General features: G+C 44.5%; 1 protein-coding gene across 1 annotated transcript in view; it reads right to left on the bottom strand.

Moving 5' to 3' along the window:
* Positions 1 to 8696: 8696 nt before the first annotated feature.
* Positions 8697 to 18589, bottom strand: part of ZNF827 (zinc finger protein 827) — a gene marked incomplete at its 3' end in the record, with an annotated part of 185576 nt that continues 175683 nt past the window's right edge. Inside the window, exons 12-14 of the mRNA XM_079697749.1 lie at positions 13559 to 13750; positions 13019 to 13196; positions 8697 to 9543 (exon numbers count right to left, since the gene is read on the bottom strand). Coding sequence (XP_079553875.1) covers positions 8697 to 9543; positions 13019 to 13196; positions 13559 to 13750 — 1217 coding nt within the window. The remainder of the gene's footprint in view (positions 9544 to 13018; positions 13197 to 13558; positions 13751 to 18589) is intronic.

Genomic DNA, 18589 nt, shown 5'->3' with positions numbered 1-18589 from the left:
GGAGTCTGGGGTTTGCGGGGAGAAGTGATTGGTTGGATAGGCTTGGGCTTGCTTTAGAACATGGCAACTGGGATGGAAACTCTGGGTTGTGGAGAACAGGTGCAGAGAATAATAATGAGGGAGTCAGTGGATTATGGGTAATGTGAGCTCATACTTAAAGGCAGGATCCCGTGACACAAAATCACGCGTAAACACAATTTAGCCTTCCTCACAGGCAGACACGCCAAATTGTAAAGTCCTTCATTAACGGGAAATTATTATTCTGCCCATTTAAAAAGACACATTGGCCTCTTTGCATAACCAAGACTCCTGCATATTCAGTGATTGCTGCCATGTCTATTGTCTGCTGCCATAAAGAGACAGGACCTTGACCGATAGTATGGTGATGACCCATTGCTCCGCCCGTTTATTTAATTGTAGAAAAGATGGGCAAGGGGTTGTTCTGATTCATGAGATTCCTTTGACCCTTAATTGTTCTTTTCATATGTTACTCTTCCATCCACCTGTCTTTATTTTCAGCAGTACAAAGGAAAAATGAAAAGTACTATCTTTTAATATTGTGAATTCCAGAATAATAAAATTCATGGTCTTCCTTCTGGATGCTGTCACACAAATGCATATCTATAATGCCTATATCTGTATTGTGTGTGTTCTCTATGCAGTCTCTCTGTGTTCTATGGAACCATGCTTAGCCCAATCTGCCATTAGTGAAAGGGCTGCCAGTTATGAGATAGAGATGGAAAAAAACAGGTGAAATATCTGAACATTTCAATTTTCAGTCAGTTGTTTTCCATGAGGACAGATACCTCCCTGTTCAGCCCCAGGTTCCCGTGGGAGATACAAGTACAAAGAAGATGCCAGGCAAATGTAACTTTTTTATTCCTCAATGAGTTCTGGCTACCAATCCCTTTGCTGGACCTGCATTCACGAGAAGTTGGGACCTAGGAGAGCCACCAGGATGCCTTTTGCTTGGGCTTGTGGTGGCCACCAAGTCTGGGGGATGGCCCCTCGCCGCTGGCCTCATCTGGGCTCTCATGGGGCTCTCCCAGGTCAACGAGGCTCTCTGAGGTGGGAGACAGCCCATGTCCCTGTCAAGTGATTTCCCCTTAATCAAGTCCTAGAAGGGCTCAATCTCGTTAGAGAAATCAAAAAGCAAACCCCAAAGAAGGGAGGACTCTAAAGAGACTGCACCATACAGGTGAGAGGGCCTTTACCTGCTTCTCATATGCCACATCTTCCCTTCCGTAGCACCATGACCCAACACTGCCTTGGCTCCGCCCAGCTCCCAGTGGAGGAAAGGAGAAGAGCTTCAGGCTAACCTAATAGGTTGGATGTGTAGCCAACGTTGGTTTAGAGGCTAAAGTGATGCCAACATTTAAGCCAAATATGACCATCTTATCAGACACCTATTGTTCGGCATCTCACAAACTCACCTTATTACTCCAGCCTTTGCTGTAGCAACCAGCTACACTCAGGTGTGATTGACCGCACCTTCCCTCAGCTTCACCAAGCAGCTCTTGCTTTCTGCACCACTGGCTTCTTTGCCACCTCTGTGGCTGTCTGTGGGGACCTACTCAGCCACTGCAAATCATGGGCAAAGCTGGAAGTGCAAGGGAGTTAACACTCTCTGCGGCTACTCCGGCCCCTTCTCCCTTCTCTCCCTTGGGCTGTCAATTCTGAAATACACTTACACAGCTCCTCGTGAGGTTTCCCAGACGGATTGCATCCCAGTTGTTCACAACAATGACTAGCTCACCGATGTGCCCTGGGATTGGCTTTCCCCTCTTACTTGCTTCACTCATCTGGTTTCCCACCTTTATTTCTGGAACTTCTTTCCAAAATAAATGTCAGGGTTCAGCTTTTTAGTGGAACCCAGAAAAGAGAGAGGGAGAGGCTACAAATGCTGATTAAACCCATTGCATGGAGAATGTTCTAATAGACATTCTATTTGAAGTGGGACATGAGGGGAAACGGGACTTGATGGTCTTTTTTTTTTTAAGATTTTTTTGATGTGGACCATTTTTAAAGTCTTTATTGAATTTGCTACAATATTGCTTCTGTTTTATATTTTGGTGTTTTGGCCGTGAGGCATGTGAGATCTTAGCTCCTCGACCAGGGATCGAACCCGCACCCCCTGCATTGGAAAGCTAAGACTTAACCATTGGACCGCCAGGGAAGTCCCTGATGGTCCTTTGTAATACACACTGAGAAGTCTTTAGACCACCAATTAGGAATTGCAGTTAAATAAAAATAAGAGAACACTGAAGCCAAGTGATGGCATCTCTTATCTAGAGATCTTTGAGACTGGAGAGACATCATTCTAGAATTCAGGCTGGAGGATGCCTAGATAAATTTCTCAGGCCCTAGCCCAGTGTTTACTCTTTTAGTTTTGCTTGTCTGATGATGGGGACAGATCAGTTATTCTCCTGTGTCTCTGTAAAACGCATGGAGCCTTTCTATCCAATGGAAGTACCTGGAAGCTTTGATAATGTGCTTAGAGTTCTTGGGCTGAGAGTCTTTCTCAAAAAGTGGCAAAATGAGAATAGTATCATATATTCTTTCATTATGTTAAAACTAAAATGTCTTTCATTACCTGTTAAAAGAAACCATTTGCTCTTCCCCAGAAAAACATCTGAAACATGGTCGGCACAGAGCTTAGCAGGCACAGCTGCACTTGAGGAGGTTGGAAGCAGGTGGTGGGAGGAGGGCACAGAGTTAGAGAGATGAACATGGGCAAGGCAAGACCTTTCCATCCCCACCTGGCTACCCCCAACTCATCTCACCAGATTAAGTAACCATAGTTTGGTAAAATATGTTTAAGCCACCCTCAAGATGACTGCAGCCAATCCAAGCATGATGACTTAGTGTTTAATCCGAAGCGACACATTTTAGGCCTCCCAAACTCTGAAGTGGGCAAAAAAATATTTTTAGTCATTGTTTTCTCCCTTAAGTCTGTTGTGGCTTGAAAATGTTGAGGTGCCATTTTTTGCTATAACTGCCCTGCAAGGATTCTGCTTTGTGACCACTTTTGCTTCAAAGACTACTGACTTTTGCTTGTTTAGAAAGAGTAATGGAATCTTTGTATATTAGATGTTATCTGTTAGGGTGGAAGGGGTCTTAGAGACCATTTAGTTCAATCTTTCTTTTTATAAGGTGCTTTCGAGTCAGACTTCAAACTCAGGTGATCTAACTCCACGGGAATGTCTTTTGTGGTTGGATAACATTATCTGTAATCCAGATATTCTCACTAAATAGGGTAGAAAGCCACCTGTAGGGGCTGGTGTAGGGGAAAATAATTTAGAAGTATGAACTGAGATACATTCTGTATTCTAGTTCTACAGTTCTATTGAAAACTGACAACGAATTAACTATACTTACCTTAACGCCATCAAAAAAGGAATTCTAAGGGGATACAGCAATTGATTTTCCTTTTCTCCTTTGCAGCTCCTACCAACATGAACAGGATTTACATTTTCCTGTTTTACAGATCCAGCTATCAAGAAAGAATTACGAAGGGGAAAAGTACTACCTCATAAAGAAGAGGCCCTGATTGATAACCTCATATCATTCAGACCTTGGACGGGAGAAGAATGGGCCCCTAGGTCCCCAGAGCCACATTTTATTTATCCCAGGGCCTGCATTATGGGCATTTGCTTTCTTAGTGAATTATAATTACTTGCAAAATAAACCTCACTTTGCGTGAGATTCTTGTTTTGAGAGAGTTCTATAAGTAAAAGAGTGTTGGCTGGGGTCTCTTGAACATCTGTGGTTGATGGCTCCTTGGAATGGAGTCCGAATCCCAAGAGTATTCTCTGATCCTGCGATTTTGCTCACAGGTTCTAAGTCACCGCTGGGAAGGATTCCAGTTTTACATTCTCTGAGCGAAAAACTGATGAGATTTTGTTTATTTTGCACGAGCCCCCTGACCGCTTATGTCCCACTTCAAACGGATGAAATCACTCAGCTGCTGTCCCTTTCCGTCCCTCCCTCCCTTTTTGTATGAGCTCCTCCCCAAGGGCTGAAAGCACCGAGGTGAATTGATTCTGTGTTTCAGCCACTAAGGAGACATACCTTCCCCTGCAAGTCCTTCATGAGCCCCACGTGACCTTTGGCAAGTGAGGGCTCTAATGTGACACCCTGACTGTGGGTATGGAGGTTCCGCTGCTCATCAAGACTTGACATTTCTCCTTGTTCCCCTGTGACCAGCACTGCGGCTCTATGACATGGTCAAGGATGGTTGCTGGTGTCCACCAAATGGGGCCAATCAGCCGTAGAGACGTTATAGAAAACATGGCCTTGAGTCTTTGCTCACAGTCTATTTATTTAACACGACAGTAGGAAAAGTATGTATGATCTGGTATTAAATTCAAACAGGGGCCGCATGACTGCCTTGGAGTCCACATGCAGCGCTCTCAGGGTAAGTGAAGAAGGCAGATGAGGTCTGTCCTGTCATGGATGGCTCCCATCCCAGCCACTTCTCAACGCCACTGGAAGCCCATTAACAGGGGAAACAATTGCCAAACTGATGATTATTTTCTTTCTACTTCTGGCTTTTTGCAACCAAAGGGAAAATGTGAGGTAGGTGTGGAATCTAAGGGAAAAGAATACGTACACAAGATGAGATGCCATGCCTGCTGTAGTGCTAGCAAAAAGCCAAGAAATCTGACTTACTTTAATATTTTCAATAAATACCAACCATCCCCAAACAAAGTGAGTATTTGAATCAAGTGAGAGGACTTGATTCGATCACTTAAACACAGTTACTGGATGAACAAATGAAGGGGAGAATAGTGTCTGATGAGTGACTGGCCATTTTCAAAGTGGGTTCTCCTACATTATCTCATTTTATAAAAAGTAAACTTGATCTTTGTAAATGTTAGAGTGAAGCAGTTCATAATTTCTTCCAACAAGCCAAGGATGTTATGCTTAGAAGCATGCAAATTGTGAACCAGGCAAAATATTCTCTTTTGCTGCTTTATATGTTTCATCAGCCATCAAGGATTCATGGGGGAGTTCTCTAACGGACAGAGCTTTAAAATGGATTTTTAAAAAGTTGTTTCAATGTATCAGTGTGCTTTCTCACTCTCTCTCTCTCTTTCTCTCTTTTGGGCTCAGTTTCTTTCTCTGGTACCTTCCTTTGAATGGGGAACTCTTACTTGCCTTTGGATAGATTATTATTTAGCTTGCAAAGCATATCATTTCCCCCCTCATTACAGTCTCACAGTTGCCAGACTTCCTTAAGACAAATGGAATTACTCATCTGTTTTCCCCCCCTATGGCTATGGGGTCAATAAAATGCTGTTAAGCAGGAGAGGGTAAGGCTGGTGAACACTTTTAAATGTCACTAAGTATTTTCAGGAAGGAGCCGGCCTGCAGCTGTACTGATTGATGGATATGCTCTTGATCTTAATGGCCATGAATGATTTACATAATACCAGTTTGCATTAGAACCATGGTTGTTCAAAACTTGCATTTTGCAATAGTTATAACTAGTAGTGGACACTTCCTAAACATATCTAAAATACACTGAAATGTGAAAATCAGAACAAAGCAAGACAAAACCGTGAGATTAACAAGTAGCCAAGGATGGCACCCAAGAAAGAAAAAGAAACAAGAGTATAGCCAACCTTTTTTTTTTTAATTAGAGTATATTATACTTCCAAACTGGATACACTAGAAATTGGCAATGCAACATAAGATGCAAAGGAATATACCAGTTACTGTCAAAATGACCCTGTACAGCCTTGTAATGCAAAAAGCTTTATACAATACAAATTTTCAGTAATGTACATAAACCTTGACAGTATGATCATCTGAACATAATATGAGGAGTTAAAAAAAGGAGAGAAGAAAGTGCTGAGAACTCTAACTGCATTACTATATGGAAAAATAAGCTAGCTTTCATTGAAGAATGCATAGTGAAAACAGAACTGAAGTTAGTTGGCAGGTGACTATCTCAAAGACATTAGTGTTCTACACGGAAAGGATATCTACGGAATACATCCTTCCCTGAGTATCAAACTGCAAACCAAATTCAGGGGTACATATTACTTCGGTGGAGTCTGAAAAATGCTGTAGATTTTTCTTTATTAATAACAATAATAATAATATAAAAAGTCAAACAAACTCCAAACACACCTTTTCTCACTCAGAAAACTTTTATAATTTACCAGAAAGATGGATGACTCTTTCCAAAGTGCTAAAAAAGTTGCCCAATTACATTAAGCATGACTAAGTCATTCAAATACAAGTTCAGTGGCAAGCCTCTGAGCGGTAATTGTCTCCTTCCAACACCCTTCTTGATCTTGCAAGTTGCACCCTAGGACCTCGTATTGCACAAGGGGCACGCTGTAAAATCCGCAGTTTTGTCAGGGCCACCCTTCAGGTTTTTAACCTGCTGGTGCTCACGTGGGATTCGACCTTCTCCCAGCCTCTGTGGGATCACCACGGCCCTCTTTCCTGTCATCACTGAACTTGTAATTGTGAAAGCACATGATTAGCCAGGTGGCACATTCTCCATTATATGGGGAAAAAGACGTGACTTAAAAAAAACCAATCCACCCATAAGCCCAGTATTCTTGGAGTGTATTGTCCATAACTGTCTATAGTGTCTTTGACTGAGACATTGATATGGCAACGTTGAATGACATTTCAGACGTGGCCAAGAACAGATGTCTCTGCTGGAAGATGACCCAGGGTGCGGGAGCTTCCTGCCCTAGCTGGCTCAGCCTTCCTGCCCCTGGAGACATCTCCTTAGTGTAAACAGGTTTGCCAGGGCTGGATGACTGGCAAGGGAAGTGTAGCACACCTGCTAGGTCTGGGGGAGGAAGGGTGGGTATAGGGGAGGACCACGGTGTGGACAGAAGGTACAGACGTCTGGACTCCTGTAGAACAGTACCAACTTCAAGGGGAGCTTTCAGTGAAGCAAACTGACTAGAGGAAGAAAATTAGGGAAGCTTTTATTTTCCCCCGGTGGAATAGATGGAAACAAAAATCCCAACCCTAGGATAACACAGGATGGAAAACAGCAACGCAGTAAGAAAGCATTCCTCCTGTACACCAGTTCTTCAATAGATAAATAATATATAAACTTTTATATTCCAAACTTTTCATTATTATACAAAGCACATTTCTTCCTGCTCTTCAGCCTGTTTCATACTGGAAATTCTGTTGTCTTAAAAAATACAAGCCATGACCATGTTTAGCCAAAGATGCTTTTCCTTTTCTTCTTTTTAAATCACCCATTACTTTTTAAGAATAGCAAAGGGCTGTACAACCAATCCATATCTGCTTCTTGCTGCAATAAAGTGCTGCACATAAGTTGCCATTTTAATGACCACAAAATAAGAGCTTTAAATAAGTATAAAGTTAGCTTCCTAGCAGGTTATATCTACCAGGTGTTAACAAAATGGAATACAGAATTATTAATAACATGGAGAATACCGCTATAACCTGACAATCTGCAAACACAATGGAAACGTCTCAGGGGCATAAACTGAACGGTAGGACAAAACAGCACCTTTTTGTTGGGTCGTTATATGTCAAAGAGGTTATGACAAAAGTTTCAAACATACAGTCTACTCTTTCCATAAAAAAGGTACATTTTCTTCCTTTTATTTTACTTTTCTTTTTTGCAGATGAGAAACAAAAACTAGTGCAAGACCAAAAGCACTGTGCAAAACTGCCATTTCTTTTTTAGTCTGAGCATTTATACCCAGAATTTATCCAAACCCCTTTTAATCTCCTTGGCTGGATTTATCAACCATAAAATTTTTCACTCATACAATTTTTCTTTTCCTGCAAACAAATGGTAACCACTGACTTAATACATCACATACATATATATATATAATCTGCCCTTAAAAAATGATGCACTGTGTGTGTGTACCATACACACTGCATATGTATGGACACACACACAAAACACACTTAAGTTTTGTGATGTTGGCTGCAGTGCTGCAAGCTATTTCTTCCAGATGGGGCTCTCAACTGCTCTCATCTTCATAACCAGAGATGCGAGCACAAGGTCTCCAGGACTCTCTCGGAAATCTCAGGCAGCACTGAGATGTCTACCATTCCTTCATCGCCTAAGCACGAGGCCCTACCACTCTGTAGCCACAAAATAGAGAGGGAAAGGTAATGAAGGAGCTCGGGGAGCGACTGCAGCGGATGAACAACCCAGGAGGGCAAAGAACGTTCATCCCTGTGAAAGAAGCCAGTACGAAGAATGTGCAAATGTTATGGCACAGGACACACGGCTGTCTCTTTCCAAATCCACAAACGCCCACACGCCCCTTTCACCCAACAGAAAACAAAATGCACCGGTACAGAAGCTTACAAGTGCTGATTGCTATTAAGGACACTCTTTAGGGTTTAACAAGACGAATTTCCTTTCAAAGTACGGAGAAGGGCTGAGGGTGGGAGTGTGTGGCTGGGGAGGCATGCCTCTGAAGGTAGACGGATGCAGTAGGTCACCTCTCTGAAGATTGGATAAAGCAGCTTTCAGGTCAATGCAATAGGTATACACACAGAGCCAATTCTCTATTCCTCACTAAAGATATACAGTACACGTGGTCAGACCCGGGCGGGTCTGTAGGTTTTGCAGCAACGTACACCTGCTGGGGTTGTGTTTAAGTTCTGTGAGTTTTGTGTTTTTGTCTCTGTCTCTTGGTTTTTGGTACAGAGCCCGGCTGCCCTCAGACAGTCTCCGCTCTCTCTCTCAGTCCGAGATAGGCGAGGAAGGAGTGTTTGGGGGATGGGATGCTGGGCGGCGCAGTCTGAGGTCGGGGAGGGTGGAATGTGAGATCCAACTGGTTCTTGGGGTATAACATCGTCAAGGGAATGAGATGGGCGAAATCCGAGTTCCGGTACTTGTCAAAGCGCAAAGGGGAGCCATTCAAGGGCGAGGCCTTGAGTGCCAGGTTGGGTTCGGAGCCGCCGCCGCCACCGCCGCCTCCGCCGCCTCCGCCGTGGGCGGCCGACAGGGCCACGGTCTGCAGAGCCTGGGAGGCGGACATGACCGACAGCGGAGACAGGAGGTGGCGGGCGCTCCCGACCACGAGGAGCGGGGCCCCGGGGCCGGCGGCTTCCTTGGGGGCCGGAGCCGGGCCCTTCTTGTCCTCCTCGGGGCTGTCCGCGCTCTGGTGCTTCTTGACGTGGCGGCTGAAGACGAAGGGGTGAGTGGTCTTGAACAGGCACTCTTCGCAGCTGAAGGTCTGGCGCGGGGCGTGCTTCAGCTTCTTGTGCAGGTTGAGATTGTCCTTGCGTTTGCAGCTGTAGCTGCACTGGTCACAGTGGAAGGGCCGCTCCCCGGTGTGCACGCGCACGTGCTCGATGAGCTTGTTGGCGGTCTTGGACAGGTAGCCGCACTGGTCGCACTTGTAGTGGTTGCCGAGGCGATGCTCGCGGGTGTGCGTCTCCAGCTCCAGCTGGTTGGCCTTCACCGTCTGGCAGATCCGGCACTTGTACTCCATCTTGTAGTGGGTCTTGAGGTGGCACTCCATGGCGGCGGGGCGGTTGGTGGAATAAATGCAGAATGGGCACCTGCAGGCGGGGGGCGGGGGGGAAAGCAAGGACAGGGGAGGGTCAGCCACGCGGGCTCGGCGGCCGCCCGGCTGCTCCCCGCCTCACCAGCCTGCCCTCGGCCGCCCTCCCAGCTCCGAGGCCCGGCCTGCCCCCTGCCCAGCCCGGCCCTGCCGCCTCCTGCGGGGGCGACGAGGACCCTCTTCTGGAGCCGTCCCTCGGCCTGCTCGGGGTCTCCTGGCTGCACCCGCGGACGCCGGCCCCCAGGAAGGCGAGCAGAGCCAGTGCGGGAGGGGGCGCCCGGCTACGCTGTTCTCCCCTCCGTCCTCCCGCCCGGCCCCTCGGAGCCCTCCCCGGCCCCCCCAGTGGCCTCGGCCGAGGGCTAACCCTCACGACCTCCCCTCGAGATGGGAGCAACACAAAGAATCGACTTTTCATGCACCACACCAAGCACACGCAGAAAGGCTAAGAGTTTTGAAGAACAGCTTATAGGGGGAGAGCTACCTCCAGCAAACAGAAAGTCGTAGGGGTCAGAGTCGTGCTGATTAAAGGGTGGTTAGGACGAGAAGGCCTGGGTGTGTGTCTGTGCGTGGGAGTGTGTGTGTAGATGCAGAGGCTTGTGCTCCTAAAACCTGCCTCCTGCAGCCCTGGGGTCTCCATCAGGGAAGGGAGGGGAGGACCAGGGGCGGGCTCGGCAGAAGGAAGCCCACCCACCAGCCCGTTTAGGAATGGGGGGTGGGGGGACGGAGGCGACTGCTATCTGGAGCTTGAAGACATTATTAATGCATTATTAATGATTCATGGCATTACAGCATGGAAATAATAATCATCCAAAGGGATCATAAACTCTCAGCGGGCAGGAGCATATCCCCCTTTTCTTCTGCGTTCTCTGCAGTGCTCGGTAGAGTACTCAGCACATGGTGGATGCTGATTCATTACCGGACTGGTCTCTGCAAGTCATTTAGGCAGAGTCTGTCTAGAAGGGCCGGTTTCAGTCCCAGCTCTGCCACCTTATCGGGCTGGCTGTGCCCTGGGACAAAGCCTGGGTCTCTCCATCCTAGGCAGTGAGGCTACGCTACCTCCAAGCCTCCCGGCTGTCCGGAGGGGCGAGGAAGACAGAGAGGGCAGGTTTACGGATTCTGCTGAGCTTCGCTCTGTAGAAGCTGCCGGGCTCGAGTCGGTGGCTGATATGATAGCTGTAGCGTGTGTGCTCTCTTTACCAAAAGAATGCAAATGCAAAAGTGGCTGCCTCGGCTCTGGCCTGGCACCTGCAGGGCAGGGCCTGGGAGTGAATTGTCCTCGGAGGGTTTGGAGAGGTTTTCAGCAGAGCCCAACACACCCAGTGCCCGTGCACTGCGCCTCAGCACCAAGCCCGCCGTTAGCCTCGGAACCTCAGCTCACAGAAGAGTGCACACGAGAGAAATATAAAGCCCATTCCCAGGTCAGGTGCACACACAACCCCTACGCCAAGCTGGGCCTTACCTAGAGGAGTCTGAAACTCACCACTGTCCTGAGCTACGGCAAAAGAAAAATAATAGTATAATCTTATTCGATCTGCATTATGAACAGGATATAGAGTACAAGCAGTCCCATCACAGAAAAGCAATTTAGACATCGGCAGTCTGTTTCATGTTAAGGACATTTCTGTGACCCACGGCTCAAGCTTTCTTTCGCTGCTCAGGCAGAGTGCTAAGGGTTTTCCGTGCTCCCGTTATTTATTGTAAAGACACTCTCTCAGGCAAATTAATGCTCTGATACGGCAAAGGGAAAACAAAACAAAACAAAACAAAGACTCACTGTACAGCCAGAAGGCTTTAGCAATTTTTTCAAAGTATTCTTCTACTTGGTCATCCTAGAACATAAACTATTACATAGGGGACCATTAGCACTGTACGGGAAGTGTCTACACCCGCAAAAGCATCAGCGTTCACTCTGCATCCTCCCCAGCGGGTTGGAGGCTCGGGACTCCTTAGGTCCCCGAAGAAAGGGGGCCTAACTGGCAGAGCCACAACTGGCTGGGGCCACAGGTAATGGGTGTGACTGGGCTTCTGGGCAGGGGCAATGAGTGCTAGTCCAACCACGGAAATACATGGCTTTTTTTTTTTTTAAACATGAGTACACACATATTTAGAAAGGGACAGTGGGAATAAACCAAATCAAATTCCCAAATAAGCTCGTGCTAGGCATTTCCCATTTACTGGTGGTCGGGAATGATAATCGCCCCTCCCCCCATCCAATTTACCCACCCCTCCCCCTCCCACCTAATCACCCCCAAGGGTGAAACAAAATGGGATCCAACAGTAGGTGCTGCTCCTCTGGGCAAGCTTTTAAGGAGGGTCCCCCTGACCCGGCAGGAGCCCGGGGAGCCCACCCTGCACAGAGCCCCCCGACTCGACTCCCAGGTTCCTTCTGGGTCTCTCCACCCCTCACCCATTCAGGACAGTCATGCCACTTCTCTGGCAAGTTGTGAGTTTCAAAGATAAAATTTGAAAACAAAAGGTTTTTTTGTTCTTATATTAAGTACAATGTCATTTTTCATTCTTTTAATAACAGGATCATTTCAGCTAAACATGAATAATTATGCTTTGAAAGTGGTATGTCTTTCTGTGCCCAGTGACAGATGCTTTTTTCTCTTTACTGGACCAGGAGTGCCTCATGAACAGGGACTCTGATTTCAGAAACACTGGGAAGATTAAACTCTGGTTGTGCTCGGACGTACATTTCCCGAGGGTGGAAATTATGTTTTATTCCTTGTTTGCCCTTTAGCACCTATTATCAAGGCAGACACACAGTGCATTTGATAATAACGGATGGGTCTCTCTTCAGACCAGAGGGCTTGTTGCAAATATTGGTTAATGATGATGCTCATTGTCTAGGTCTTTCGGATATGTGAAGAACATGTGACCGGAAATGTCAGATCTCACGAAGGCTACACCAGGGAGATACCAATTCCAGCTCCTGGGAAGGCATAAGGCATATGTACAGGAAGACACGAGGCACATGATCTTTGCATGAAAAACGGTGCCTCTTGCCTGTTCACACTGGCAAGGATCCGATATTTGGGTGTGTGTGTGTGTATGGGGTAGCTATTGTGCTTATTTAAAAGACTTGCGGCAAATCATCTAAAAAATAGAGGATGAAGTGCGGTGTCAGTGTAATGATTTACACCTGGGGACACGAACCCCCAAGTCCCTTAAAATCAAGTCTGAGCAAAACTCAAGCAGTGTAGGATAGGTCTACCCTTGCATGCCTGTGCCGAGCTGCTTCAGCAAGTCGTCTTGTGAAATGGATTCTCCTGCTGATATCTGCCAACCTCCTGGGGGGCAGATCTAATTCCTATCCAGCTAAAGGCAGCAGAGGTACCTGACTAACGCCCCCCTTGCCAAGCCCCCCTTCTCCATGACCCCAAAACCTTCAGGGGAGGGGATGGGGTAGGGATGGGGAAAGGGTGTTTAATAAACAACACAGTAAAAGGTTCTGTACTTGCTTTCCTTACTTGAGCCCACCGGTGGGGACAGTGTGGCATTTCTTATGCTCCAGCAGCTGTTCGGGGGTCTTCATGAACTTGTGGCACACGTCACACTCAAACATCCGGGTGATGAGGTGGATCTGCAGATGGCGCTCAAACATGTTCTTCGTCTTGCAGACAAAGTTGCAAAAAACGCATTCGAACCCTGAAAGGACCGAGGCTGGGTGTACGGGTGCATGGGGCAGAGGGACAGGAGGGCAGGAGTAGGACAGAGACCCCCCCACCCTCCAGCTGTACCCTTCCAGGCACTGTTCCCTGCATCTCTGGGCTAAAAGGTGTTAAACATACAGCTTCAGAATCAATGTCACACTCCCCATCTTTCCACCCCATATACGGATGCAAATCAAGCCAAAAAGCACATGTAAATTTTAGATGATTCGTACTATACTGTTCCCAGGCCTAATATCTGTTTTCCAACATCACTTCTGTCTAGGGCTTATTCTCAAGACTGGGTCATCCCCCCAAGAGTGGGTAGGGTTGAGTAGACCAGCCCACCTCCTCCCTTACCTTTCTCTGGCTTTTCCTCACTATTCAGTGAGGGCTGGCTCCCAGGCACGACAGAGATGACCAGCAGGTTGTTTCCGCTCTTGTTTTTCTGGGAGCTGTCTGAGTCGTCTTTGCTGTTGGCTGAATCACTCAGAGCTGAGAGGGAGGATGAAGAGGGGCTGTTGGATTCACTGGGGGTCTTCCTGTCTTCCCCTGAAAAATGAAAAAACAAACAAACCCAGGTCTGTTATGTAGGAGAGGAAAACCCTAGAATAATAGCAATTATGGGTGGGGGATCTGGGGCCTCATGTCTGCATCATCATTCAGGGAGCACAAGCTGAGGTTTCCAGCTCTCCCAGTGCTGGATCCCAGGTCCCAGTCACCTATGGTGATGACACTTGTGGTTCTCGGGCCAAGAGTAGATATTCAATTGGCAAGTGTTTATTGGCATCTTATAAGAATTAAAATAAAATGACAACAATAGCTAAGATGATTGTGTTACCAAGTTCTAGAAACTTTAGATGCGTTAAATGGGTTATCATGCTTTAAATGCGCTATCTCATTTTATCCTCTCAAAAATCCAATGAGGCATGACCATTATCATCCCCATTTTACAAACTAGGGAAGGGAGGCACAGCCAGGTTAACATGGCCTTGGTCACGTGCCTAGGAAGTGGTGGAGCAGAGATTTCACTTGATCAGGCTCTAATGTCCATACTCTTCATCAGGGCACTGGACTCTCCCTCAAAACCAGGAGTAAACAAGTCAAGAGGCCATTGAAATCTAGTGTCTGGAGACTTCTGCTACCATGCACGATGGAGTGTCAGAGACGGGATTTACCATTGCTATGTATCAATTGACAAAAAACAGACAAAATTTATCAAACAATAGTTTTCACAACATTGGACATGAGGCAATAAAGAGGAGTGACCCCTGAGAGAGAGGAAAGAAAACAGGCAGGCTCTAGGTTTGCCCTGCTTCCTGCCTTGAGAGACTTTACTTTCCAGGCTGCAGAGCAGGGTTGGGGAATGGCCTGGCAGACTCACTGAGTTGAGGAGATAAAGCTGAGGGTCTGAGGAGATTAACATGGCTGGACTTTGCAGGACAGAGCACCAGAGAGGAAAGAGCAGCACAGGAGAGGAACCTGGAGACCTGCAGAGGGTCCTTCAAGGACATTCAGCAGAGTAGGGGTCAGAGCATGTGTGTGAGGAAACTACCCAAAGTCAGAGGGAAAAAGCCATCTGAAAGACTTAGAGAACAGTGTGTTTCCACTGGCCAAATTAGAAAAACTTATAATTCCCAAGGCATTGAGTAGAAAACTGAGGAAGATCTTTGAATAGTGGGTAATGATTAGCCCTCGATGGAGCGCTGCTCCAGACCTGCCTAACAAATCATAAAAGCAAGACCCCAAAAAGATCAAAGTTGCCAAGTTATTAACTGAATTCTAAGACAAAGGTCAGACTATTTATAGGAATATAAAATATATAGCACCCAACAAGGTAACAATCACAATGTCTGGCATCCAAAGATTATCAGCATGCCAAGAAACAAGAAAACACAACCCAAAATGAAAAGAATAATCAGCCAATCAAAACTGACCCAGAACTGACAAAGCTGTTAGAATTTGTAGACAAAGACATAAGAGCAGTTATTGTAACTGTATTCCACATGTTTGGAAAGTTAAGTAGAGACATGAAAGATATAAAAAGATCCAATCCAAATTTCTAGAGATGAAAATTACAATGTCTGAGATGAAAAATGCACTGGATGGGATTACCAGCAATTTAGACATAGCAGAAGAAAAGATTAGTGAACCTGAAGATATAGCAATAGAAATGATCTGAAATGAAACACAGAGGAAAAAGAATCACAAAAATGAAAAGGGCATCAGTGAGCTATGGGACGCCTGCAGGTAGCTTGATATAAGTTCAACTAAAGTCCCTAATGGGGTAGGGAGGGCAGAAAAAATATGTGAAAAAGCCAAAATTTTCCCAAATTTGAGGAAAACCACAAACCCACAGATCCAAGAGACACAATGAACCCCAAAGATAAAGAAATCTATACCAAGGGACATCATAATTAAAATGCTCAAAATGAGTGATAAAGAAAAATATCCTGAAAGCAGCCAGAGGAGGAAAGCTACATTACGTGCAGAGGAACAAAAATAAGCATGACAGCAGATTTCTCACTGGGAGCAATGCAAGTGAGAAGTACTGAAAGAAACAACTGTCAACCTGAAACTTTATATGCAGTGAAAATATATTTCAAAAATGAAGGCAAAAAAAAGTCAAAAGAATTCATCACCAGCAGACCCAAATTACAAGAAATGTTACAAAAAAAATTCTTCAGGCAGAAGGAAAATGACACCAAATATAAAAAAATGGATCTACACAAAAAGAATGAAGAACACTGGAAATGATAACTGCATGGGTAGATAGATGAATTTTTCCTTCTATTTAAAATCTCTTTAAAATATAATAAAAGTAATTTTGTTTAAAAATAATAACAAAGTATTATAAGGTTTATAATAGGTAAATGTATGACAATAACATAAAGGCTGGAAGAGAAGAAGTTATTGTGAGGTTCTTATACTACATATGAAGAGGTATAATATCACTTGAAGGTAAACTGTAATAAATAAAAGTGGACATTATAAACCCCAAATAACTGGAGAGCTATCCATTGTAAATGTTCAAGAGACTCAATATTGTTAAGACATCAATTCTCCCCGAGCCAATTTAATGCAACCCCATAGTTTTAGGCTAGGGTTGCAAATATAGGGAGACTGTGCTTCCATTCCCTTCAAATCGGCCAATTAAGTAATCTAGTGATTGTAAACTCTAGAAACAAAGTTCCTTTATTAGGAGATTAAAAATATAAATCATATTTTATATATAGGCGTAAAAAATCCAGAAGTAAACAAAGCTGTAATGGTGGCTACATCTAGCGTATGAAATGATCAGCCTTACGCCTGTTTTCTTTTAATTGGGTTTTCAACATTTTCTGGAGTGACCATAAATTACTTATCTAATTTAAAAAAGTTTGTAAAAAGAGGAAGGGAAAATATTTACCGGCTTACAATGTTTTCAAGTCCTGTTCCTGTCAGAGCTGCACTTATGCCCAGAGCACCCAAACCCTTACTTCAGTTGACAATTTTAATTTTCCTTTTTATTTTACTTTTTGGGCATGCCCCACGGCATGGCATGCAGGATCCTAGCTCCCCAACCAGGGATTGAACTCGCGCCCCCTGCATTGAAGCTCAGAGTCCCAACCACTGGACTGCCAGGGAAGTCCCAAGTTGACAATTTTTAAAATCTTGTTCCTTAGCAGAAGTGACCTTGGTTCCTGGACAGACAGTAGGTGACCTCACTTACTGACCCCCAAGAAGGGATGGAACATGCCATTAGAATACATTCCTCCCTTGGTACAAGGAAAGCCAGCACCATGATTGCCAGTCTCTTATCTAAATATTGAACCAGTTCAGTCACATTTTGTAGACAAACAGAATATTTTCAGTGGGGGCCCTGAGTCCCTGACATTTCTTCACCAAATCCATCCTCTAAGACTAGTCTTATTAACAGAATATTATGAGTGATTATTTTAAACGAGTTCTTAGAATTAAAACAGATAATTTTAATTACCATCTTTAAGAATAGCTTCAAGTACCCTCAGGCTTACGGCACTGGGGAGAGCTCCCTAAATTAATAAATGTATAAATATAGAGGTGCCACGGCAAACGCTCTGGGCTACGGCATGGGGAAACAGCCCAGCCCACGCTCTTTGTAATCCCTCATCTACACAGCTTATATGTGGAATCTAAGAAAAAGGGTACAAATGAACTTATTTACAAAACAGAAGTAGAGTCACAGATGTAGAAAACAAACCTATGGTTACCAGGGGGTAAGTTGGGGGAGGGATAAATTGGGAGATTGGGATTGACATATACACACTACTATATATAAAATAGATAACTAGTGAGAACCTACTGTAGAGCACAGGGAACTCCACTCAATACTCTGTAATGACCTATATGGGAAAAGAATCTAAAAAAAGAGTGGATATATGTGTATGTATAACTGATTCACTTTGCTGTACATCTGAAACTAACACAACATTGTAAATCAACTCTACTCTGATAAGAAAAGAAATAAAAAAATAAAGAATAAGGACTTAAGATCCAGAATACCTGAGATTGAATGCCATCTGTTCCACTCAGTAGCTGTATGACCTGGGACAAGGTATGTCCTTTGTGCCTCAATTACCTCATCTAAAAAATGGGAATAATATCAGCACGTGCCTCATATGTTTGTGGTGAGGCTCAAATGGGTTTTTATATGCAGAACACTGAGAACAATGCCTGGCTCATGGTAAGCATTATTGAAGAATATATTATTACATTATAAAATATAACATATAATATTTAGAAAATATAATAATAATGGTAACTAACACTTTGTATTTTCCCAGGCTGTTTTATATACCTGGCATACAGTTGGTGCTCAAAAAATTTATGAAAATAATTATGAATTAATACTTTTAAATGATATTATTATATCCATGGGGTAAACTTATCCTACTCTACTTAAATATTTCCTTAAAATTGCATTTTAAGTTAAAATTAATATTCCACTGGCTGTTTTTTTTTTTTTTTTCCCCTACAGATAAATTCCCAGAAGCAGGATTACTGGGTCACAGCACATTACATTTTCAAGGCTCTTGGTATGTACTAATTAGTTTTCAAAAGTTCTACCACTTTGCAAGGCCATGGCCACAGGAGGATCAGCAGCTTCTTGCAACGGTGGGTAACATTATAAGACATACTCCTAACTTAATAGGTGAAAGATAAGCCACTTTTGAGTTTTAGTTTGACGGCTAGCGAGGTTGAACATTTTTCCTGATGTTAAGTCATTAGCTTTTATTTCTTTTATTGTGAATTGACTGTTCATGTCCTTTGTGAATCCTTTAATTGGAGACCTAAAGTGTTTCTTACCAGTTTATATGAATTTTCCATGTTGTAAATAGATTAACATTTTGTCATTTTTACAAACACATT

Source organism: Hyperoodon ampullatus (assembly GCF_949752795.1).
Source record: "Hyperoodon ampullatus genome assembly, chromosome: 1".
Classification (NCBI taxonomy): Eukaryota; Metazoa; Chordata; class Mammalia; order Artiodactyla; family Ziphiidae; genus Hyperoodon; species Hyperoodon ampullatus.
The sequence above is the reverse complement of the archived record's forward strand: the minus strand, read 5'-3'. Positions and strand labels throughout refer to the sequence as shown.